General features: G+C 44.3%; 1 protein-coding gene and 1 non-coding gene across 2 annotated transcripts; one reads left to right on the top strand and one right to left on the bottom strand.

The window, feature by feature from the left end:
* Positions 1–7,203: 7,203 nt before the first annotated feature.
* Positions 7,204–8,166, bottom strand: LOC129401861 (olfactory receptor 7C2-like). The gene has a single exon (XM_055124775.1). It carries the CDS (start codon positions 8,164–8,166, stop codon positions 7,204–7,206), a length of 963 nt encoding a protein of 320 aa, XP_054980750.1.
* Positions 8,167–9,817: 1,651 nt separating this feature from the next.
* Positions 9,818–9,950, top strand: LOC129403054 (small nucleolar RNA SNORA51). The gene has a single exon (XR_008629044.1). It is a non-coding gene; the product is annotated as a small nucleolar RNA SNORA51 (small nucleolar RNA).
* The last annotated feature ends 16,738 nt before the right edge of the window (positions 9,951–26,688 follow it).

Here is a 26,688-nt window from a genome sequence, read left to right as displayed (position 1 = left end):
GAGGGGGCGGGAGGTATACTGGGGTGGTTGGTGATGGAATAGGGGCACTGGTGAAGGGAAGGGTGTTTGAGTATTGTATAATTGGCACAATCCTGAGAACTATGTAACCCTCCACATGGTGATTCAATAAAATTAAAAAAAAAAGAAAGAAAAGAAAATGAAAATCCAAGTGACAATGAGTTATCTCACATCAGTGAGAAAGACATAAAACAAAACGACAAAGCAACCAGGAATGTGATGAAGAAAGAACCCTGATTCACTGTGAGTGAGAATGACCTCTGGTCCAAAGTCTACGGCAAACAGCATGGAGATCCGTTAAAAAGGTAAAACTATAAAGAAATTCCACTTCTTGATACTTAGTACCCAAACACAAAAATACTAATTTGAGAAGATAAATTCATACCTATGTTAATTGCATTGATTAGTACAATGGAAACAATCCAAATAACCAATGAAACACTAATGGATAAAGAAGTTATGGTGTTTGTATACACAACTGAATGCTATGAAGCTATTAGAAAAGATGAAACATGGATGAAACTGAAGGGCATGTTCGGTGAAATAAGTTAGAGAGAAGGAAAAATACAAGACAGCCCCATTCGTCTCCAGTGTGCAGAGAAACAAAACAAGGGAATAGAAAAATAAAAAGTCTTTGACCTTTGATTACAAAATTGAAATTACTGAACAGTGAAGGAAGTAGGTGTATGGGGTGGATCTGGGGAGAGAAATGAAGTGAGGTGGCAATATCATATAGGAAATTGGTGGACTATCTAGAGCATTTTGCTTTGAACATAAAACTGTAAAGGTTAGCACTATTGAAACATGTTATCTAAGACATAATATTGCTAAAAAATTCTTTAAAATAAGGATTTGAGGGAAAAAAAACAGGTGTTAAGGTGCTTAACTCATACCCAATGACCCAAGTTTGAATTCCTGGCACCATATGTGGTCCATGAACATCCCCAGATGTCATCCCTGAGAACAGAGCCATAAGTAGCCCCTAAATACTGTGGATGCTAAATACTGTGGATGTGGCCCTCAAAATTAATTTTAAAAGGAAGACTGCACCATATAAAATGGTTCTATACCACAGTGCCTGAACTGGTGACTGCTGATCTGCCATTCCAGGTGAGGTTTTCTTCCAGCTGATAAGACTGGACCTAATTCAGAATACGAAGCAGAGACCTTAGCTCCAGCTAATCTCAACAACACCCGCACTATTTAAATAGCTCACACCACAGTTCCTGAAGCGCATGGCCACACAATGGATCTATTCACCAAGTTATGTGCTGCTCACAGTTTTCCATCCTGTCATTTGGTGAATATCAGCAGAGAAAAGAAGCAACACCAGCCTAATCCCTTGGCATCTTCTGGGGGATTGGGATCGGCGTCTAACTAAAAAGACATCCCCAGCACAAAAAGAACACTTGGAAACCAATGGGGAAAACACAGAGAAGCCCACCAAGCTCAATAAGTGAAAATAATATCACTGAAGACATAAACAACACCAGTAAATCCTCAGAAAAGGTTTTAAGTGACACCATTATGAGGATGCTCAATGAGTTCAAAGGAATTATAGAACAGGCAATCAGTAAAGCACAAGAAGGTACCAGTCAAGGGGCTCAAGCAATAGCACAGTGGGTAGGGTGTTGCCTTACACTGCCAACTCAGATTTGATCCTTCACCCATACAGTCCCCTGAGCCCACCAGGAGTAATCTCTGAGCACAGAGCCAGAAATAAGCCTGGAGAACCACAAGGTGCAGCCAAAATAGCAAAATGAAACAAAATAAAAGCATAAGAATAAAATGGAAAACCTGCCATAATCAAAATGAAGAACATAGTAAGTGATATGAAAAAAGTCGATTGAAGCTCTGGAAAGCAGAATGCCAAATCTGAGCAAAAGATCCAAGATGAGAAGGAAATAACTAGGAAACAGCAGAGGCAGAAAATCATTTGAAAATAAATGAACAGCATGCCAGAGAGCTATGAGTTCAACAATATAAGAATCACTGGAGTTTCTGAAGAACAGGAAGCAAGTGTGATGAAGAAACAATAGCTAAAAAGATCATGAAAAAGAAATTCCCATATATGAGGATAAAAAGCACTGAGATTCCAAGAGACCTGAATTGTCCCTGTGAAAATGGACTCAATTATGAAAACTCCAAGAACACTGTCACTGTATCACTGTCATCCCATTGTTCATCGATTTACTCGAGTGGGCACAAGTAATATCTCTGTTCTTCCCAGCCCTGCGATATTAGCAGTCTCTCCTTACTAGTTTTTCCCAACGATTGGAGGCTCTTTTCAGGGTCAGGGGAATGAGACCTGTTATTGTTACCGTATTTGGCATATCAAATACACCATGGGGAGCTTGCCAGTCTCTTCCGAGATCCTAGGATACTCTCTGTAGCTTGCCTGACTATCCAATTATATATATATATATATATATATATATATAAAATCATTGTGTAAACACAAAAAAAGAAAGGAGAGAGGGGCACGCAGGGCACCACATTGCGGGCACTGGGCACAGGGCCACAGCGCTCTATCTCTCTCGCCGCCCACGTTCGGTAGTCTCTAGCCGCTTCCCCCATCCCAGGGAGGTTGATGGCGATGATGAGGCAGGTGAAGGAAGGAACAAGGGCCAGGCTGGTTGCTCTCAGTTGCAGTTTATTCCATTCCCACCTCCATTCTCCTCTGATTCTCCTCCTGCTTCTTCCTCCCCCATGCTACTTCATTCTCCTTCTCCTCTGGGTCTGGATCTTAATCTAGCTTCTCCAGATATGGCCCTGGAACTGGCCCTGGCACTGGCCCTCAGCCCACTCTCACAGCCTAGTTAAGTCCCTCAGCATGAGGGGTTGGGGCTTACACATAGGTGTGGTCACAATCAATAGGGGGTAAAGTTCTTTCCCTCGGGGGATGCTTCTTCTAGGACAGATTCTCTTTCAGCAGGACACCCACCCAAGGGCGGAATCCCATGGATGTGTTTCTCCTCTCCTTGTCCAACTAACATATAAGTATTCATATATTAATCATTTTGTATGGACATAGCAAGAGATTCATTAAGCTTATAGAATTGCTCTCCTGGAGTCATCTTGATCTCAGACTACAGTGCTCAGGCCAGATTAGTCTTTCCTATCCGTAGCAGGGTCCTAGTCTCATCGTTGCTTTTGGATCATGACATGACATGTCCATGACCAATCTCTTAACATATAATTAAACATTAGGCACTTTGGCCAGGCCCATCTTGATGCCAGGGTAGCACATAACTCACTGCTTGCCCTGGGTCCGTCCCGTCCCTTGTCGGGACCCTGATTTTAGGGGTGGTAGGAAGTAAGGGAAGCTAAGGCTTAAGTCGAGAAAGCAGATGCCCGGGAGTGAATAATACCTGAAGCCAATTAAATCCCATGTTACCAAAGCATATTAACAACTGTCTTTCTTTGTCCATACAAAAAGGACATTGTTTTAAAGTAAACTATTCGAAAGACATGAGGAGAGAAGCAACGCAATATTAACTTACAATACAAGTTCACTGTCCTAGCAAGGTCTGACCTTACAAATTAACAGAGTCTGATTAGGGGAAGAGCTTATTAACTAGTTGGGGAAGAGAGCATAGAAGTGATTACATATAGACAAAAGAGAGCGAGTGACTTGGAAGCACGTTGATGGGCGTGACTGATATACTTAAGCTCCTAGTGGCAAGGGGAGCAGGACATACAAATGTAGTCTAGAATAGTTTAGAGATTATTACCAGATAAGCCCAAACTCTGCGGCAAGGGAGAAAGGACAAACCAATGATATCCTACACATCATCATCATCATCATCATCCCATTGATTGTCGAATTTCTCGAGCGATCTCAGTAACATCTCCATTCATCTAAGCCCTGGGATTTTAGAAGCCTCTCCCTATTCATCCTTCCAACGATGTTGTACTGGAGGCTCTTTCAGGGTCAGAGGAATGAGACCCAGCTTGTTACTGGTTTTGCATATTAATACACCATAAAAAAAGGATATTGTTTTAAAGTAAACTATTCAAAAGACATAAGGAGAGGAGCAAGGCAATATTAACTTACAATACAAGTACACTGTCCTAGCAAGGTCAGACCTTACAAATATACAGAGTTTGATTAGAGGAAGAGCAGATAAACTGGTAGAAGTGGTTAAAGATAAACAAAGGAATGGAAGTGACTCAGGAGCACTTTGATGGGTGTGACTGATATACCTAAGTTCCTATGGCAAGAGGAGCAGGACATACCAATGTAGTCTAGAATAGTTTAGAGATTATTACCAGATAAGCCCAAACTCTGTGGCAAGGGAGAAAGAACAAACCAATGATATCCTACACCTATGTCTGCTCATTAGGCACTGTTCCTATGGTCATCCTTACTTCTCAGCACACCATTTCCTCATGGGACCCTGGTCTTAGCACAAAGGAAAATATTTCCTACTCTAAGAGACTAAGTTAGAAGTCAGGTGGACCTCAGTTTTAATATTTTTTCTCTACAAACTTACATGCCTTCTAGAATTCTAACCTCCTTAAAGCTTACTCAAAATTTTCGTTATATGTATATATATTTTTTCTAGATCAAAGATTGTATAGGCTACCTTAATTAGGTCTCACGCACCACCTAACCATTAGTATGCAATGAGGAAGAGCTCCTGATCTCCCTAGAAAACTTTAGTTTAGTTTTCAATGACAGAGAGAAGTGTGTTCCTTCACTATAAAATCACAAGTACAGTAATTCCTTGGCCTTGCTGTTTCCAGAGAAAAATGATAGCTTTGAGACATCAATGTGGAGATTTGTGGTGTAGCTCCAATTAATAGTTTTAATTTATTAAGAAACCACAGTATGTTTATTTAATGGAGCACTGCTGGTCTCTAAGAACAAATGAAATTCTGCAACTTGATGCTCTGTGATTGGATCTGGAGAGTATCATACAAGTGAAGCTAGTCAGAAGGAGAGAGGCAGATGCAGGACGACACTCTCATGTGTGGGATATAAAGATACACAGTAGGGGTGTAGTAAATGCTGAGTCTCCAAGTCTCTGCTCTTGTGCAAGAAGTGCTAATCTCCACACTGGTGTCTCGATACTATCATTTTCCTCTGGAAACAGCAAGGCCAAGAATGAATGTACCCATGATAGCATGGTGAAGGAACACACTTCGCTCTGTCATTGAAAATTAAACTCAAGTTTTCTAGAGAGATCAGGAGCTGTTCCTCACCACATGTCAATGGTGAGAGGTGCATGAGATCAAAGTAACTGGGCTGCCAGATTCCCCAGGCCTGGCTGGTCATCATGGTCATCGTGCTCTTGCCAGCCATCTGCCCACAGAAGACATAGTTCATCATGTTCATGGACTGGTTTCTGTGAGTGCTCTACAGACCGCACCTTGCACTGCCTCCTTCTCCCACCGCAAGCTCCCAAATCACCACCCCGCAGATGTTTAGTGACAGGCCCTTTGCCCCGCTGAAAAGGCCTGCTTTTGCATCTCTCATCTAGAAGTCCCATAAGAGCTGTGGGACATGGCCGACTTGCAGAAGCACTTCTTTCTAAGTGGCAGCTTTAAAAACAGGGGGTGACAGGATGCAGTGTGGACTCTCATCATATCTCCAGAGTTGCCCATGCAGGTGCCCCTCCTCCTCCTTCTCTAGCTCCCAACTCCTCATTTCCTGTACCAGACACTTACACCGTACAAGCCATCATATTGCTACCATCAAATGTAAGGGAGAGGGTACAGTCTAGGTTTGCCAGGGGAGGGGGCAGAGGTTGGAGATATCTGAGGGCAAGTGCTCAGGAGTCAAATGCAGTGTGGCTCAATTCCCCTGGACCTCAGCTGGACTCCTTCCCTCTCAAAGTCTGGGGGATTCTCAGCATCTTCTCCCACACCCAGTGACCTCCTGCACACAATGACCAATGTTCTGGGGAACTCCATCAGAGCAGCCATCACCTAACACCTGTCCCAGTGGGAGCTGGACCTGCTGTCCTCTCACCAGCCTGAGGGAGCTCTACCAGTCTCTATGGCCCAAGAGAAGAGGTGTCCAGGGGACGGGAAGGCAGCGAGAATGCCCTGTGAGGCCCAGCTCTGCCGCTCAGAGAGGAGGGAAGAGGCCAGGAAGGGGGCTGGGAGGAGACCCATTGTTGGCCCGATCAAGAACACACACACATACCCTCTTCGTGTTTGGTGGTGATAGAGACATAGGCGCAGAAACGATCGCAAGTGGGTCTCCATTTCTTCACGTGTGTGTTGGAAACCTGGTGGGAGGCAGCCAGGTGGGCAAGGGCTGACAGTTTCCCTGGGGTGGAAGGACTGCAGGGCCCACGTTTGGCAGATGCTTTAGGTTTTTATTTTCGCAAGGAACTGGAGAAGGTCCAGGAAATTGTGTTTCTCTAATACGATAACAACCACAACACGTCTTTCCCCAAGAGCAGACTTTGACTTTGGTTCCCTCCGGCAACACGTCACAAGCCAATAAATGTTCTTGTAAATGGCGAGACTGGTGCTCAACGGGAAATTTATCATTAAGTGACACTCTCTGGCAACACAGCCACTAACTTTTTCAGGTTCTTTGCACATATGCTCTGAAAAGTCAGGGGACCAGGCAGCGACTCAGAGAAATCATCTGGAGGGGAGGCACTGTCTGGACTCCATGCTGTGCTCACAGCGCTGCTCCCACTTTTGCTGTGGTGCGTGCACACATTCTTGTCTGGTGCTCTGCAGATACTCACACATGTGCTCACTGGCAGTCTCACTTCCAGCCACTGTGCCTGCACACCTTCTGATTGTGGTGCTCTCTGGGGTCACACTCGTTAGTGGTGCTTGCACACACCTAGCTGGATGTGTCTGGAGAATGCCTGTGGTTCAGAGGAACACAGACAGCCGAGCAGCAGGGACCACCTTGGTGCCTGTGGCAGCACTGGGAGAGGAACGGTGGCCTCACACTCGGAAAGTCGGTGCTTTAGACACCGATCTATCCCCTAGGCCCTTGGTCCATTTTGTTATCAAGTCAAATACAGAGAGAAGCAACAGTTTCTGCTCTTATGAAGCTAAAACGACTGGTTCCAAAGTGCAGAAGGCATTCCAAGGTATCTGAAGGGGAAAAAACAGGGCAGAAAAAGATCCGAGGGAAGAGATGCTTCAGTACAAGTAAAACCAGGGGAAATCCTGGGTGAAGGAGGCGAGGTGCCTGTGCCTAGCTGCTCACCAGCAGCCCGGGATGTTCTCACCTCTGAGTGGCACCACTCTGCTGAGGAGTCTCTGCAGGGCCCCTTTCATGTCCCTGTTCCTTAGGCTGTAGATGAAGGGGTTCAGCATGGGAGTGACCACAGTGTACATCACTGAGGCCACCTGACTCGCCCTGGAGGATGAAGTAGCTGCCGAGCTGAGGTAGACCCCCAGACCTGTGCCATAGAACAAGGAGACAACTGAGAGGTGAGACCCGCAGGTGGAGAAGGCTTTGTACTTGCCTCCAGCTGATGAGATTTTCAGGATGGAGGAGAAAATCTGGGAGTAGGAGAAGAGGATCCCAGAGAGAGGAACAACTGCCAGGATGACAGTCACAAAGTACACCACTATGTTATTGAGGAGGGTATCTGAACAGGCAAGTTTCAGGACCGTAGAGAGGTCACAGAAAAAGTGGGGGACCTCCCTGTTTGTACAGAAGGACAGCCTCAGAAGGGTTAGGGTCTCCAGCAGGGAGCCAAGGACACTGATGCCCCAGGACCCCAGAGCCAGCAGCCCACAGAGCAGGGGGTTCATGATGGCTGTGTAGTGCAGGGGGTGGCAGATGGCCACGAAGCGGTCATAGGCCATCACAGTCAGGAACAAATTATCCAGGCATCCAAACACAATGAAAAAAAAGATCTGGCTGAGGCACCCTGCATAGGTGATGACTTTGCTCTGTGTGTGGAGGGCCACCAGCGTCTTAGGGATGGTGGTGGAGGTGAAGCAGCAATCAGCAAAGGACAGGTGGGAGAGGAAGAAGTACATGGCTGTGTGGAGGCGAGAATCTGAGAGGATGGCCAGGATGATGAGCAGGTTCCCCAAGAGCGTGACCAGGTACATGGACAGAAACAGCCCAAAGAGCAGATGCCGCAGGGCTCCTTCCTCTGCAAACCCCTGGAGCACAAAGTTGCTGTTTGGGGTATGATTTCCTCTCTCCATGGAGCTGCTGGATTTGCCCAGAAGAGAGGGAGAAAATAACACAGCTTCACTCCAAATAAACATCCCCGAATGACCAAAACACCTTAAACCCAGGCCCAGGGAAATCATGAAGTCAAATGGTTTGGCCCAGTGATTGATAGTCTTTACTGACAGTGTTGTGGTTACCTTTGCTTCCTGGAAAACTATTCATTCGGGGGTTCTCACAGGTAGTCCCTGTCCTGCACCTTCACACTGTGTGAGAACCCAGTGGAAGTGCACAGGTTGGACCCACCCAATCTACTGAATCAGTGAGCCTGGTGAGGAGCCAAGCTCTGTGGTTTGACAAAACTTCCAGCACACGTAGTCATCATGGACCCACACGGGCCAGCAGTGCTGGGTTGGGTGATGAACTATATGGGGCAGCAGTGCTAGGTGGGTGATGGACCCACAAGGACCAGCAGTGCTGACTGAGTAATGGGCCTCTCAGAATCACCCCTTTCCAGAACCCCATGGCGACTTTAGTCTTTGTGTTCAGCATGTTTGGGAACGTGGATCCCTCAACTTCACAGATTCTCTAGTCACTGAGACGGTTACTTCAAGCATTTTCTACTTCTTAAGTATCTGTATGCTTACATCTATTGGGTACCTATCATCAATCTATCAACCATCTATCTATCCACGTTGAAAAATTTGGTCATATGCATTCACTCCTGATAATTTCAAAATCACAATAACAAATGCTGTTCACTTTCCAAAATGTCTTTGTTTTTTCAGTGCATTGGAACCCTTACAAGATACCCCCAGACACTGCGAGTGTCCTGGCAAATACTATGTACGACAAGTCCATGCATGTGCGGTGATGTTCAGCCTAATTTCTGTGAAGAACAGAAACTTTACATCCCATGTCTCCCTCTCACTGGGAGTCACTGAAGTTCTCTCCCAGGTGCTGCTCCTGTGTCTGATGGGACAGTCCACACACGGGTCTGCCCCTGCTGTCCAGTCTCAGGCCAATGGGCCCACACTAGCACTGCACTGGCAGGGCCACTGCTACCAGCTGCTCAATGAGGATGACCTGGCATTCTCTCAGGAAAGCCTTTCAATGTTCTGTTTCCATGAGGTGTGTGCACGCACATTTCCTTGTTGATTTTAATATATTTCTTCTTATATTAACATACCAGCTTAAGGCACCTGTTTATCTTTAGGTCCCCCTGCATTAGCATAAAGTTCCACAATACTATCCAAATTTGTGATAAGAGTTAGAATTCTTACCATTCTTCTTCTCTTTCAAGGGAGTAGTCTTAGAATTTTGTAATCTAATATAATTTTTATCTTAATTTAGGGCACATCTTTTAACTTGCATTAAAATATTCTAGATATGGCTTCCTGGGGCTTATGATGGGCTGTGTTCTTTACATTGACTGTAATGAAAAGGGTGCTCTACACAATCAGAGAAACTTCTCTAGTAACATATTATAGAGATGAGCGATAGCACAGCAGGTAGGGCATCTGCCTTGCATGCGGCCAAGCTGGGTTAGATTCCTCCACCCCTCTCGGAGAGACCGGCAAGCCTCCGAGAGTATCTCGCCCGCACGGTAGAGCCTGAAAGGTACCTGTGGCATATTCGATATGCCAAAAACAGTAACAACAAGTCTCACAATGGGGACGTTACTGGTGCCCGCTCAAGCAAATCAATGAGCAACAGGATGACAGTGACTGTACTGAAAAAGGAGACACAGTAAATCCACCCCATATGCACCTCAGTTCAGACACTTTGCCTGGTCTGTACTGTGAATGGGGGGACATGGGGAAAATTCTAGATACTTTAGGGTCTTTATAAAAGTACAAATGATTTTTCATGACTAATTATCAGTTAAAAACATGATGCAAATTCTATCTAAACATTCCCTAATAAATTTCAGATGTTAAGTGTGGGGCAGGAGACCATTCAGATATCAGAAAAAATGCATAGATAATATTACTTTACACAGGAGTATATATAATCTTTTATTGTAGAAGACTTAATAGTCTGACAGAAATTAGAAAAGACAAGGTCAATAATTATGCAGCTGCAAAACAAACCAAAAGATGCTTATTGAGAATGTGTGCCATGCTGTTCAATTTTAGTTCTAAACATTTTAGGTTTAAAATTGGTTTGCCATTTCTCCTCAGGCCTTTCACCTTGCCCCAAGGAGCTTAGGTTTTCTGAGTAATACCCATCACAATGCTCCCAAAGCACTCCTATTTCCTCTGTATTCATCTTTACCTTCTCCTTTGTGCTCTGCTTCCCCTATTTGTTAACCACTCATTTCCACTAACCTGTGACTTGTCAAATTCTTCAGAGATCTCTGGATTTGTCTTTGAAAGTGAAATGTTGCTTTTCTCTTTCCCTTATGTCCTTTGCATACTTTACTTTGGAGTAATCTTCTTTCTATATAGACACAGGAAGAGAGTTAATGCTATGCTTTCATAATTTGGGAATTAACAAACTCTGAATATCTACTCCGGGGCATCTGTCATATTTACTTGACTTAAACCTCAGATGCTCTTAGTTTCTAGCACCCCAAAATCAGGGTCCAGACAAGAGAGTGGATGGACCCAGGGCAAGCTGTAAGCTACCCTGGCATTAAAACAGTACAAGACAAGTGCCATAAAACTTATAATAAGTTAAGAGCCTGGTCGTGGATGAATTCTGTCATGACCCAGAGAGAAGTGACTGGACAAAGACCCTGCTAGGTTTAGGAGGACTAATCTGGCCTGAGGACTGTAGTCTGTGATCTGTAGCGAGATGTTCCCAGGAGAGCCACCCTTTAAGCTCTTACTGTGTGCTTACAAAAGGACTAGACATATTATCAAGAAGTAAATTTAAGGGGACTATTTAATGTTTATGGACTAAGAAAAGGAGAAATGTGCCCTTTAGATGAATTTCTGCCTTTGAGCAGATCTAGCAGGATGAGATCTTTGTCTTTGCAGAGCTTCCCTGAAGGAAGGGCTTTCATATGTTGATTGTGCTGCCTCACCTATGTGCAATTGCTACCCCCAACCCTTGGTGATTGTTCTCTATCACTAGGCTGTGAGAGTGGGCTGGAAGAGAAGTATGGGCAGTGAGTGAGACTGTAAGGAGGTGGAGGAGGATAGACTTGAATAAACGACAATTGATCACCAACCACTCTGGCCCCAGTTTTCTCCTTTCCTCATCTGTTCACCATCAGCTCTCAGGGCTGGGAAAATGGCCTGACAACCAAGGCACATGGCAAGAGTGAGGCGATTATTTTGTGAATACACACCATGCAGAAAAATACAATGCAAAAATGACCTAAATGTCAAAGGTCAACCATCTTTAACCTGTATTACTGTATCACTGTCATCCCGTTGTTTGTCGATTTACTCGAGTGGGCGCAAGTAACGTCTCTTTTCTTCCCAAACGTGAGATTTTAGAAGCCTCTCCTTACTCGTCTTTCCCAATGATTGGAGGCTCTTTCAGGGTCATGGGAATGAGTCCTATCATTACTGTTTTTAGCATATCGAATACGCCATGTGTAGCTTGCCAGGCTCTGCCTCAGGCAGGTGGGATACTCTCAGTAGCTTGCTGGGCTCTCCAAGAGTTAGGCATATATATATATGTATATATATATATGTATATATGTATATTACTCTCTATAATTTGTTGCCTACTATCTAAACTCCATCAAATATGGTCTGGTAATTTTGGAAAATGGGTAGGAATTGTCTTGTAATGTGTCGCGCAGAAATGGCCACACAGTCCGGAAAGTGGCCTGGAGTATGGCGGCTGTTGGGTACTGGAGGTCGGCTGCTGGGGCTGGGTCCCTTGGAACGGGGAGGGTTCTCACCTGTCCCACTCTGGGTTGCCCCGAGTGAAAATAGCCTGGTGTGGAGTCTGGTGGCATGGCTATGGGGAACTGATTTTATACTCTTGTCTGGGAGCAGCTGCCATTCATCTAACCTTTAACCTATAAAACCTTAAATATAAATCTTAAAATTATCAGTGTATTATCAAGGAAAAGGCACAAGCTATGAGAAATTAATTTTTTAAAAAGCTAAATAGGTAACAGATGCTTGAGAATATTTCTCTGTGGAACTAGTCTCTGAGAAATACAGTAGACACACTGCTTATGGAGGGAACGAGGGTGTCCATTTGGTGGACACCCCTGCCCCAGTAGGGGTTGCACTCCAGGTGGTGCTTGTGGAACCACGTGGAATCTGGGGATTCTGAGGGCAAGAACCGTACCCAGCCCTTTGAACCATTCCTCCCAACCCTAGGAAGTTATTTTTAAAAGAATAATTAAGAATGTAAAATTATGTCATGTGGACAGAGGCAAAACAGCTCAGGTATCTGAGAGGACAATTGACCAGCTTTTCTGGACCGAGAGAGTTTACTGAGCATTCATATCGTTTATAATTAAGCACATATTTGCACAAAGCTTAGGAAAAATGATCAATGAAATGTATCAAAATGTGAACAGACTTCATCTCTGTATGGTAATGCAAATCTTGATTTCTGGATGTCTTTCAAAACCTGTACATGAATACATGTGTGGTCTATCCTCAGAAATATACAGTACAAGATTTAAAGTTCTTAGTTGAGCTTCCACAAAGCAGAACTAGCAAAGCAGAAAGTTAAGATAAAAGCAATGTGAATGAATTTAAAAGAAGGAAAATTCTGGGAATAAATCCCAGAGCAATTTTTTTAGCAAATGCAAGCAAATAGATAAAATGACCCACAAGGCAAAGAGAGAAAGAAAAAACCACCATGCTTAAAAACAAGAAGAATGGACACAGACAAATATGTGTTTACATTTGAGATAACATAATTTCTCATCCTATGCTAATAATTGAAAAATCTCTTAGAATTGAGTTTGTTTCCAGGAAAGTGTGCTCAAGGCTGACTCAGGATAGAGGATGAGAGATCAACGATTAGCAAAGGGAGTAGATGACAAAACCTACCTCCTCAAAGACCTGGGGGAATTCAGTGGCAGGAACAACAGAATTCTCCTGCAAGTTTTAAAGCAGAGGAGGAAAACTGTGATTATAGATGCTATTTAATATCACTGTTTATCCTGAGTGTTAGTTAGCCCCAGGAAGTTTGAATCAACAGTAATCCAAGGAGAGAAAGGCAGGAGATACACCTAAAAAGGAAAGGCAGCTCTTCATTGATTGATGATGACTAATTGGCTGAAAGTAATGATTTGGTTGTTGAAAACCTTTTGAAATTATTATTTTAGAAAGGCAGTCAGTTTGACACAAACAAATAACATTGGTGGTTTCTGTGGCAGCTAGAATATATAAGGATGTGCAACCAGTTATCTGAATTCATCTCATCTCAACATGGTTTCACCACTCTAAGGACTTTATACAGTCTTTATAACTTTTCTGTAAACCTACAGTTATTCCAAAATTCAAAGTGAACCAAAAAATAGGTACTGGGAAGAGCCCAAGGAGAGCCCAAGGCGCTCATCTTTATCGTCAAGTCTCTCAGGAAATAGATTGGACTCAGTCCTTTCTATTCATTTGTATTTTTCACATTTTATAGCAATGATTTCTGCTCCCTATGTATTTTTGCTTTGTTTGTAAGGTTGAGTCGCTGTGAGTCGCAAAGTTACAAGGTTATTTTTAATTGGGTTTCAGGTGTACAATATCCCAACACCAATATCTTCACTAGTGTACAATTTCCCTCCCACTCCCTTCCCTCCTCCTCCCCCCCCCACCTCTATGACAGGGACTTTGTACTGTTTGATTGATCTTTCTTCTTAAGCACTGCAGTTTATAATACTGCTGCCGATAGAGGTTCTATACTACTCAGCAATTCCACTTGGAGCCACTCCATCTTTTAACAGACATACTGGTCCCCTAGAACAGGGCTTCACACATGCAAGTATCAGTAAAAGGAGCACTCCTTCAGGTCTCCAGTTTGTTGAGTTTAGAAACTGCACTGATTTTATCATCATCACTAGCCTTTTGATTTAGTATGTGAACATGTCTTTCACACAAATGCAACATAATAGATAGCATGTACAGTGTTCCCAGTTGACAGACAAAACTAAAATTCTTCCCATGCCTCACCTCCCCTAATCTCCACATCAACCCTAGGCAGTGGGTACGGGCTCCCTTGTCACCTCAAAGTAGAGTATTCTTGGAGCACTTTTGTAAGTCTATTTGAGGAGGTATTAGAATGCTGCTTTTCCCATATCAGTTAATAGTAAGGAACATTCCCAGATCCCCCAAAGAACCTACGAAAATCTGACAAAGAACATTCTCATTTGGGCTGGTGAGAAGGCCTTGAAGTACATTACAAACGCAGAAACTGAGACACAAAGAGCTAAGGGACATGTGCCTCAAGTTGCAGTGCCTGCATGAATGAGTGGATGAGTCAGGTTTGACGGGTGAAGAACACAGTGGTGTCCTTGATGAGGGCACCAGTAGGAGGACTGAAACCCCACAGGTGTTTAGGTGAGAACTGAAGGAAACTGACAGCTAGTTTCCATTAGGATCGCCAGAGCTTCTCAGGAATTCAGATACTGAAAAGCAGAAAACTTGAAGAATCAATTTCTTTCTGCAGAATATCTAAAGGATGCAAACTCCCATTACTCTTTCATTCACATCTGTGCCCCAGAACCACCCTCTGAGAGTCCTACTTGCCTGGATGCTGTTGTTCTTCCTGCAGACACTCGATGGTCTCAGGGTCTCCAGTCCTGAGACACAGATATCTGATCAGCTCTGGAAAGAGTAGGGGCAGCCTCGGATCCCCTCTCTCGGAGAATGCAGCTGAACCCTTCCTGAACACATTCAACTGTAGGTGTGAGGAGTAGAGACCATATGTACACACCAAGTCCTCAGAGGTTACTTCTCACAGAGCTCATTAAATTAATTGTTCCTCTGTCTACTCTACCCTCTGAACAATTTGGCCCTCAGGATGGAGGAGGGAGGGGACCCAAAGAGAAAGGGATTCTTTTCTGCTCATCCTGCACCTGGGAGGGGCTTGGATGCCCCTCAAAACCTCCCACTATTGGACCTAGTATTTCTTGCTTCCTGGGTCTGACCCTGTATCCTCTCTCAGGACCATTTTCTCAGGAGTGACATGAAATTTTTTGCATAGACAGGCGCACATTGGAAGACCATGTAGTCCCAAGCACCTTGATTTGTGAACAGGTGCCTGGATCTCCCTAAGCTCCAAATAAGTGTCCCAATCTCTGGTCCTACTATGGAAAGTACTATGTACCAGAAAAAGTACCAGAAAAGTTCCAAGTAGGTATGAGACAATCCTGGGGAGATGTGAATAAAATGCTTGTGAGATTGGTGCCCATAAATTCATACTACCCCCTTTAAAAATGTATTACAATCTTACAATATAAATACATTTCCAGGGGGTTGACTTAACACCTTTCTTTTTCTGATTAATAGATTTGAGTTTATTAGGACACAAGGAAAAAATATCTAAACTTTTAGGCAAAATGGATAGTGTTGAAATTTTTACCAATGGACTTAACACCTTTCTACGTGTAGAGGAGGAACTCTGTGACTTTAAGCCTCAAAGCAAGGGCACTGGGTGGCCTGCAGTATTCCAATACTGAACCGGTGGCTTTTGCTAGAAACTCTGCCTTGAGGGTGCCTCACAAGATACAAGCAAGTGACTGGAGCTGAAAATGGACAGTATGACAGGGCAGGAACACACACTTGTAAATACAGGCAGGAGCCTCCCCCTTACCTGTGTGTGTCTCCATAGGGCTGACATCATGTCTTGCCATCCAGACTCGGGAGGCACAGAAAGCAGATGGCGGGGAGAGCAGTGGGTAAGGGTTGTCCCAGTGATGGAAATACCCTGGACCAGACAGTCATTATCCTGTGCCATGATATAAATGTGTCTTTGCCACTGACCACACCAAAGGGTAATTGTGGGAGATGCCCAGTTTACAACAATAAAATGTTCCTGGCCCCTCTGGAAACCAGTGCTTAGCTCTTCAGATGCCAGGATAGTTCACCTGCACCATGCATCACTGCAAGACCACCTGAGTGGACTGTGATGGGCATAACTGGCTCGCCATAGACACTGCATCGCAGCCCCATCCAGCTCTGAAATCTCTCTATGCCTCTTGACTCGGACCAGCTCTGCTCTTGTAACCTGAAGACTCAGGGCAATTTTAGTCCTTTTTGACCTCTCAGAACCTTCTGGTCCAGATGTCCTTCCATCTACCCTTTAATTTGGGCGGGCCACTGCCGCTCAACTCCAGGGCTGGTTTCCACCAGGGCAAGTGGTTCAGCCACTGACGTCCCCTTCGTGCCACTGAAGACTTGGTGACCCTGAAGGCCTAAGGAGCCAGAGAGGCTGAAATGGAGCCCAGCTCCCTCAGGCTCCCCATGGTGCACAGCCAGCCCAGCTACATTGCAGCAACCCTCGGTGTTCTCAGAGAAGAATGGCAGAAGCTCCCCGTCATTTATTTCAGTCTTATAACATTTCTTTGTGGATTTTATACATGGAGATGCTTTGTTTTATTTTCTTTTGATGTTCTCTTTGTCCCTTGAACACAGTTCTTGAGGACCCATGTAATGCCAAGGATGGAACCAGTGTCGGATGTGTGTAAGGTATTTGTCTTTACCCCTCTACTATGTCTTCGGCTGCTGTAAAATTACATTTTCACGAAAAGAGGGCTTCCTTTATTATGAATTCATATCATGCCCAATGTGAAAACACTTGAGGATCACTGTGAAGATTATATATGAGACAAACCTGCCTGTCACAGCCTCACCCAGTATCACTGTATCACTCTATCACTGTCATCCCATTGCTCATTGATTGCCTCAAGTGGGCTCCATTGTGAGACTTGTTGTTACTGTTTTTGGCATATCAAATATGCCATGGGTATCTTGCCAGACTCTGCCTTGCAGGCGAGATACTCTCAATAGCTTGCCCCTGAGAGGGGTGAAGGATTCAAACCCGGCTCAGCCCCATGCAAGGCAAATGCCCTTCCTGCTGTGCTGTCACTCCAGCCCCACCCAGTATAGTTCTGAAATTTTAGACCAAAGTAATCTAAGAAAAAGCAAGCATAGGTCTATGGCCTGCGCAATTAGATGACACTTTGGCATGATAACATTGGCTGCTGGAAATCAACCAGAAAGCTCTAACATCTAAGAAATCATTTGGTTCTAGGTAAAAAACAAACTTTATTTTTGTCTTTGTTTTGGACACTGTATAGATGCACAACAGGAAAAAGTAATACCTCCTTCAAAAAGCAACACCAATACATATCATGTGCACCCAAGGGTCTGGCTCCCTGGAGCTCATTCTCTGACACTACCTTTGCAGAATCTCTCCAGTGGATGGAATCTCCTGGGGCTCATCTCTTCTACTGAGATATTTTTATCTGATTTCCCTAGTGATGGGTGCTAGAATTTTGCCTATCACTGACTGACAGTTCAGTGGGAGCACATGAGGAGTGGGGTCCCTGTGGGGCACCATGAGCAGGAGGAGATGTCTTCTGTGCACAACTTGTGGGATCCCAGTGCCATGCAGGAGATACTAGAGACAGGGAGAGGGTATCATTGTTTTCCAGAAAGGAGAGAGCAGACAGCCACAGAGAGAGGAAGTGCTCATAGATGCTGCCTTCATTCTATCTTAGGCACTTGAACATTTCGGATCCCGTGACCCTACTAGAACCCCCCCAGTCTCCTCCCCTTTGGTTAGGCTGCTGACCTCTTTTCTTTTCTTATATCTAATGCCCCAGGTACAGATGTGCTTCTCCTCAGGTGAAACCTGGAGAGGCTGGATTCTGTGTATAGATGGTTGCCTTCCCAGGCAGGTGGAGGGTGTCTTGGGGAAGGCGTAAGGGTGCACACTGGTGAATCCTGCCCTTGGTAGCAGAAAATGAGATAAACCAGCAAAGAAACAAACAGACATACAAGAACTATAGGTAGCCCTCAGTGAGTTCACAAGCTGGCCATTTATGCAATACAATATCACTCCCCCACCTGGCTTTCGGCATTGTTTAAGCTGACAGAGACATCAAGGACAGCTAGTAAGCACATCCACATTCAATAGATACATGTAGAGCAGAAGCTTGGATACTTCACATAGCCAAATAGCAGGCACCCTGAAAGTATAGAATAAAGTGATAATTTCTTACTCTATCTTTGCCTGTGTTGCCAAGTTATTTTATTCCATGATTTCCTGGGCAGCTAAGGAGGCATATATTCTATTCTTTCCTGCTAGTCTACTCTTTCCTGGACGTATCTTGCAGCCAATTATATTCTTTTTTTTTTTTTTTTTTTTTTTGCTTTTTGGGTCACACCTGGCGATGCACAGGGGTTACTCCTGGCTCTGCACTCAGGAATTACTCCTGGCGGTGCTCAGGGGACCATATGGGATGCTGGGATTTGAACCCAGGTCGGCCGCGTGCAAGGCAAACGCCCTACCCGCTGTGCTATCGCTCCAGCCCCCTCAGCCAATTATATTCTAATATCGACACTGTCTTATGTCCCAGGGTACTATCCCAATCTTATAGCTTTTTGTTAGGGGGACAAACTCCCACTTCCTGGAATCAGATATGCCTAGGAGGCAGGAGATAGTGTCCTTCCTTTGCTGGGATTTATTAATTTAAGATTAAGGCTTATTGAGCTCTCTAGCTGAATTTGCTTCTAGTTAAATCGAATTTCTGTTATCAACTCTGAGACAAGACAGCTTCCAGGACTCTGAAGATTGTAATAAAAATGGAAATCTACAACTAATTTTCTTGGAGTTACCTCCTACTCAAAGGAAAGCATCTCCTCCCACTGGGGCCATTAGAAAACCTCAATCATGCGAACTACAAATGTATGTAAAGCTCTGGGAGAGTCTATAGTCTCTCTCTCATCAACCGAGAAATCACTTACTACTTACTACTGCAGTTTGAACATTCCAAGGCTTCTGCCCCATGATTCTCCTTGGGTTTACAATATTATGATTGCAGGTATCATCCCAAGTCTCCCTATGGGACAGCCTCCACTCCTGTTTTCCAAAGCTCTCTTTCTTTTCCTCCATTCTCCAGTCGGTCCATGAATCCAGGGTGAGTTCTGTTCTTTTCCAGTGTCTTTGCCTTGTTCACTGTTTCATCAGGAACGGGCCCTGGAAATTTTCTTTTACTGCTTGTCTTACTGGGCCTGGATTCAAGAGGATATTTTTAAAGCAATCCAAGACAAAGTTACATTTTACTCAAATTTTTGAGCAACTTCAGAATGAAGCTCTGAAAAAAAAAAGGATTCTTCAACATTAGAGTTGGTTATTTTCTCAGAAGGGAGAACATGTGCCTGGTAGCACAAGGTTCCACGAAAACTGAGGCTATAGCCCCAGTGGACCCACGGAAGCCCAACTGTGGTCTCAATAACACCCCCAAGCACCACTAACCTGAGAATCACTAGAAATGACCCTCTGAGATCCTAATTACAAAGAGAGAGAGAGAGAATACCACACAGTACAAATCCAGTAACTTCCTAAATTCTGAACAGCAAAGCCAATTTGTTTCATGTAGTAAGATTATTTTATTTTTTTAAGCAGCACACTTTTGTTGTTTATTTTCAAAATCTAGGGCCTAACCAAGTGTCTTTTTTATTTTATTTTATTGAATCACCATGAGAAAAAATACAAAGCTTTCAGTTTTAAGTCTCAGTCATATAATGATTGAACCCCCATCCCTTCACCAGTGCACATGTTCCACCATCAAGAACCCCAATATACCCCCCGCCCACCCAACCCCCAACAAAGTAGAAAATGATCTTCATTTTATTCTCTCTATACTTTGAATACATTCAATATTTCAATAGAGAACTCACTATTAGTGTTTGGAATTATCTCCCAACAATCAGGCCTGCTGAAAAGGCATAATTTAATAATTTATTTTCATTGCTGAGAATGAAGATTCTGTCCTGGCCGGTGGTTTTGTATTTCTGATATTTTAGTTCAGTTCACAGTCTAGATGCGTTTCTGTAAGAAGCTTGCCAAAATGGGTTAGAAGACCTCTCGGATCAGTCTTTAGGAGCAAAGGGTCTGTTTCGCGAGCAGCAGCTCCAGATCTTATCTGGGCCAAGGGCGTGCCAGTAATGCCCCCTTCCCATGATCACCTATGAGCCACAACATTGCAAAGTTCCTACCTCTGGGCGGAAGTCTTAGGGGGTGGCTCTCGCCACATGGATGATGCCGCCGCCATTTTTCGCACAGAAAAACAGGGTAGAGAGGGAAAATCCCTTCCTGGGCGGCACAAAATCATAGTACAGCTCACAGTCTAGATGCATTTCTGTAAGAAGCCGCTCTGGGTGCCAAAATGGGTTAGAAGACCTCTAGGAGCAGAGGGTCTCTCATGTAGTAAGATTATTATTGATATGTTTGTTATGATTGTTTAATCATTCATTTTCATTTGCAATCAAATGTGTAGAGATAGGATAGAAGTGAGGCAGGTAGGCAGGCATATAGGGCAGGGCCCCCATAGCTATGGAATTTCTGGGGAGTAATAGCCATCGAGTCATAAGGCTGTCAGGACCCACTATAGCCTGATTAAACCTTTACTTGGTGCCAACACAAACCAGAGAAGGTTGGACCCTCCTCCAAGAGAAGCTCCAACCTAAACAGAGACCAGAAAGCAGTTTCAAAGACGACCATCAACTACTCCAAACTCTAATCCCTTGGCAACCTCCTTAGCAACAGACTCTTGCCTAGGGAGAAAACCTCCCATGGGCAGCTTGGGAGAAACCCTATAAAAGCCAACTTGAACAAAGTAAGTACATGCATATGCTGCCAGAGCTGAGCCCATGTGTAGCTTGTGTTCATGTGTCATGGCCAAACTCATGTGATGCCCAAGCATTTGTGTTGCCCACATCTTCACTCTTGAAATGTGTACCTTCCTTCATACCTAATGCTGGCATGTGTGCTAGGGGCTCTTTCCATCTTTGGAGAAGCCCGAGTTCTCTCTCATGCATGTTACACTGTTTCTCTTTCTCTCATTCCTTCCCCTTCCTTGAAAACCTCCAAACAAAACCTCTTACTCTATGTTGATTGTCCCCTGCTAACTAAAGAGCCCTCCCTTCCCCCGTCACAGTAATCAGTTTTAGGACATAATGAAAACTTCAGAGATAGGAACTGAAGAAGCTACTCTGTTACTAACCCTAAGACTGCCAGGACTCACCTTTCGGGACACAGGAACTAAGACCTGATAGTCCCTGTCCTTAACTGGCACCAGGATGGACCCAGAAAAGGCTGGAACCCCTCTGAGAAAAGCTCCAGCAGGAACAAAGGCCAGGAAAGAAATATCAAAGAAGACCATCAATCAGCTAGTCCGAATTATCCTAGTAATGGACTTGTACCTAGGTAGATAGCCCCTGGTGGGGCAGGTTGAGAGAAACCCTGTATAGGCAAACTTGAATAAAGAGAGTGCACGTACTGCCTGAGCACATGTGTTGCCCAGGTTCCCCAAGCACATGTCACTTTCACCTCCTCTCTTAAGATGTGTAATTTCATGCTTAACACTGGGATGTGCACTGGGACTCTCTCTCCACCCTGCAGAAGCCTGTGTTCTCTCTTACATATGGCATCTCTCTCTCTCTCTCTCTCTCTCTCTCTCTATCTATCTATCTATCTATCTATCTATCTCTATCTCCCCACCCCACCTCAAAACTTCCAAGTAAAACTTGTTTTTACTTCACTGTTTGTCTCCTGAAATTCTTTTCAGACAGGCAAAGCGATGGACCTGAAAGGCCTGGGTAGGGCTTAGAACTGACTGTTCTTTCATGCGTGGAGCAAGGCTCACAGCACTCTTATCAGTCCAAGAGCGCCCCAGCCATTTCTGGGTAGCAGAGGCAGAGAGAAAGCTGGATGTTTCCTTCTCAAGGCTGCTGCTTCTCTCCTCCACACGTCATAGAAGTCACCCAGGGATCCCCACTGGCATCGATTAAGAACTTAGTTTATTGTACAGTTTAAGTAGATCGGTCCATGTCCCTCCCAGGTGTCCAGACCTCTCCTTTACACGTGTGCAATGTCACTCATTCAGCCGGAGGCACTGCCCTGTTCCCATGGATGACCTTCTGGGCCTGTTCCCTGCGTTCCACTCACCTCCAGTGTACAATGACGGGGCATTGTCCTTGCATGGCCTCTGTTCAGTGTTTTTCCTAGTCTGAAATCTTGTCCCTGTTTTTTTCCCAAACTGTACTGTGTACTGCAATGGTTCCCTGACATCTTGTCCTGGCGTTTATAAGTCTCTAACCTGCTGCCAAGTGCTGTGGGCAAGATCCCTGTGCTCTCCACCTTTGCTGGGTCTCTCTAAAACTGTACCCCAGCAGTTCCTGTCAGCTTGTCTTTCCTCCCCTTCAGTCACAGCCACAGTGCAAGTGGGTAAGACACCTGTGCTCAGTATCTGTCCCTGCCTGCATATGCCATCTGTCTGGTTGTGCATGAGCTCCACCCAATCATGCAGTCTCCCTGGGCATATGGAGGGGGTGACCCTGGGGGCTTCTTTTTATCTGTTGACACCTTCCACTGCCAGCTATCCAATTATCTATTTTTATTGTTCTTTTGCATAAACACAGCAAGATTGGAGAACTCTCCATTTTGGGGTACCCCATTATTTACTGAGAAGTCCTGGGGGTTGGGCTAAAGACAGGAGGCACACTAATAATGGCATTAATCTTATGTGGCACGTCAGGGTTACCCAGGCCTGGCCATAAATGTCCCACGATGAACTGGATGGTCTCGAGCTTTCAGGTTGAACTGGAGGTGGCCCTTTCCGTAGATGCATCCTGGCAGAAAGGAGTCCATCCCCTCCCTTTTTCAGGGCTGAGAGAGATCCTGGTTTCCAGGGTTTTTCTTGATGCTGAGTAGGCCCAGATTGTGTCAGTCACACAGATTCCCGGATTTCTCATTTTCCATAGCAGTGATGATTTCCATTGTTTCCTTAAGCCAACTGGCCTCTAGGGTCTCCCTGAGGTTTGTAGGTACTTGAAACAGTACCTGTTAAATACCTGCTCCTGTCATTTAGACCAATCCCTTGACTCTTTCCCTGAAAGAGGGCTTTGGGATCCCATAATTGATTTTCCTGTCTGCATGAGGGGTAGACCCTATTACAGAGAGGAAAGACTTTTGTCTGGATTTATGCAAACCAACATAGTGCCATGAAGCATCAAAAACATACCGAAGGTACAAAGAAGAGAAAAACATTTCACTTTACTCACAGTGAGATGCAACACATCCATTTGTTGTAGTTCCTAGCCAAAGAATCTAAAATCTGTAGAGAAAGTGTACAATTTAACATCATATTTAACCCATTCAATCCCATGTTGAAAACCTTGACTTCCCATTAATAAGAGCACTGTACTGGGAGTCCAGTGTACAGTTAAACATGTCTAATTCATTTAATCCCATTTGAAAAACCCTTGATTTCCCGCAACTTTTGAAGAATTCAATTATCTAAGAGCACTGTAACAGGAGTTCAGACAATCCATCCAATATCTTTTCCATACAAGCCTTCCACCAGTGACTGTCTTCACTGGTAGGCTGTTTCTGCCAACTCGACAGAAATGAAAAACACAGGACGAAGGGATTCAAGCCTTCCACCAGTGACTGTCTTCACTGGTAGGCTGTTTCTGCCAACTCGACAGAAATGAAAAACACAGGATGAAGGGATTCAAGCCTTCCACCAGTGACTGTCTTCACTGGTAGGCTGTTTCTGCCAACTCGACAGAAATGAAAACACAGGACAAAGGGATTCAAGCCTTCCACCAGTGACTGTCTCGTCCTTAACACGAGACTGTATTCGAGCCCGGTCCCATACCAGGGTGTGCGCCAAGAGAGAGGCGACCCTCAGAGACACTCACTTTTCCGTGAATTCATCGGCCAACGTGAACTTGTCCGGGCGTTCGGTGGTCCCCTAGTGCCCCACGCTGGGCGCCAGGTGTGGGGTCCCCCCTGCGGGCATCATCCTGTCCCGCAGGGAGGACCCTTCGTGGGGCTAATGAGGGGACACAACCAAACGAAGAGACGCAGAGCCAGAAGGAGGAGGAGAGAGAGAGAGAGTTTATTCACAGCAGTTACAATACTTATACCTCTTGGTGGGAGGGGGTGGTATGCATGCTTGGACCCCCACAGGAACAATAGTAAAATGTTGATCAGGCATGGCCGTTGGCTAGTGAGACAAGTGGTGAAATGATAAGATCACAGGAATCCCAAGCAGCCTCCGCTTGACTAGACGATAAGAGCCAAGCTCGGTAAGATGGCTCCCTACATTTTCCCTTCATTTCTGTACATGCAAGGTATGTCTATTTTCCATTTCTCAGTCATGCATACCCAAGGTATAATAAATATGCATGACTTTCTCCCAAACCTACTAAGTGTGTGTAAACTGTTACTGCATCCTAATTCTGACCCCATTTTCTCTTTTTAAAGCTTGCCCTTTAGCCATCTTCAGAAACTGGTTAGCAGGTAAGCTTTCTAATTGAGATTGTTTTCTTGCATGTAAAAATCTTCTTTCTTAGTCAACTGTTCCTGTGCCCTTTTTTGGACAACAGTATGAAACAAACCCATGACCAGCTCCAATAGCCAGAATGTTCAGTCTATCCAACCAGGAAGCATTTTAAGGGATAGGTATCACTGTTTCACTGTATCACTGTATCACTGCCATCCTATTGTTCATCAATTTGCTCAAGCAGGCTCCAGTAACGTCTTCATTTGTCCTTGTTGCATGCTAGTGTGGCCCAATAGCGTCAGCTCACTCCAGGAACATGAAGAGAATGTTGTTGTTACTGTTTTTTGCATATCAAATACATCACGGGTAACTTGCCAGGCTCTGCCATGCAGGAAAAAAATAAATAAATAAAAATAAAGATGTCACACAGCCACGAATGTAGCCGCACACTCTAGGAAAAATTGCATCACTCTCTTCTGGGAGCTTTGTTTTATAGTCTCTGGATCTTGGCCATTTATGAGATTACATGGTGTCAAGGGAAGTTTGTGGGTGTGACTGCCAAACTACTGGAAAACTGGGGATCTGGGTGGAGGAGTCCCAATCCCGATCCAAGCAGGGTTGGCTATCTCAGCCACGGGTCCCGCATACCTATGTTCCTCTGCCAGTTCCTTCATGGCTGAGGCTCATCTGAGAGTGTGGAGAGGGATAAGTATACATATATTAATACTTGAAAAAGTGAAAAATATTGGACTCAGATTATTCTCTAATGTATATTTATATAGATAGTTTTTTGTAGGGGTAGTAATTCATGACTATAATTCATGAGTCAAATAAATGAAAATATTTAGAATGATATATTTACCTTGAGAAAATTAATGTTAAAGATTTAAGTGCAACAACCCTTGGCAGCATAGAAAAATGCAAATGAGAAAACACACTGAATATCAGAAACATCACCAATAAACTAGAGTAAAATTTTAAAACAGATTTTACAAAGAGTCAAAAAAATGAGAAATGAAGAGACAAGTTCTACTTCCATAGTAGAATCAAGTTGCCACATTTGACTCAGGCTTTGAGCCTGATATTACTGGAAATTCCTAGGACATTTGGGCCACGTATAAAGTATCTTCCAAAGATCCTTTTCAGAGCTCCCTGTATGTCTTTGTTTCTGAGGCTGTAGATAAAGGGGTTCAGCATGGGTGTGACCACTATGTACATCACTGAGGCTCTTGTACTTGGTTGTGGATTATGGGTAAAAGCTGAGGTAAGATAGACTCCAAGGGCTGTACAATAAAATAATAAGACAACTGCGAGGTGAGATGCACAGGTGGAGAATGCTTTATATTTCCCCTGAGCTGATGAGACTCTATGTATGGAAGAAATAATCTTAGAGTAAGAGAAAAGGATCCCCCAGCAAAGGGACCACCAGCCAACAGTACAGATGATGAATACATCACCAAGCTGCTAAGAAAAATGTCAGAACAGGAAAGGTGAACCATCAGATTGAGTTCACAAAAAAATGAGGGATTTTCAAATCTGTACAGAAGGCAAGCCGCAAGACCATTAAGCTTTCTTACAAAGAATGCAGGACACCCATGAACCATGACTCCAGAACCAGCAACTTAAAAAGTCGAGGGTTCATAATAGCCATATAGTGCAGGGGGTGACAAATTGCTACAAAGTGATCATAGGCCGTCACAGTCAGAAGAAATATGTCTAGTCGTGCAAAGAGAATGAAAAAATACATCTGGGCAATGCATCCTTCATAGGTAATGGTTTTTCTATGTGCCTTTATGTTCACCAGCATCTTGTGAACAGTGTTGGATGTAAAACAGATGTTCACAAAGGACAGGTTGGAGAGGAAGAAGTACATGGGCGTGTGGAGTTGGGAGTCTGAGCTGACAGCCAGGATGATGAGCAGGTTTCCAAGCACAGTGATCAGGTAGATGGAGAGGAAAATCCCAAATACGAGGGACTGCAGTTCTTATTCCTCTGAAAATCCCAACAGAAGAAATTCTGAAATTTCTGTAAAATTTCCTGAGCCCATGTGGTTGAGAAGACTACAAGCAAGGATAAAATAACAGTTAATTTTTCACACACTGGGAATTACTACTTA

This window comes from Sorex araneus, chromosome 2 (assembly GCF_027595985.1).
Source record: "Sorex araneus isolate mSorAra2 chromosome 2, mSorAra2.pri, whole genome shotgun sequence".
In the NCBI taxonomy this organism is placed as follows: Eukaryota; Metazoa; Chordata; class Mammalia; order Eulipotyphla; family Soricidae; genus Sorex; species Sorex araneus.
The sequence above is the reverse complement of the archived record's forward strand: the minus strand, read 5'-3'. Positions and strand labels throughout refer to the sequence as shown.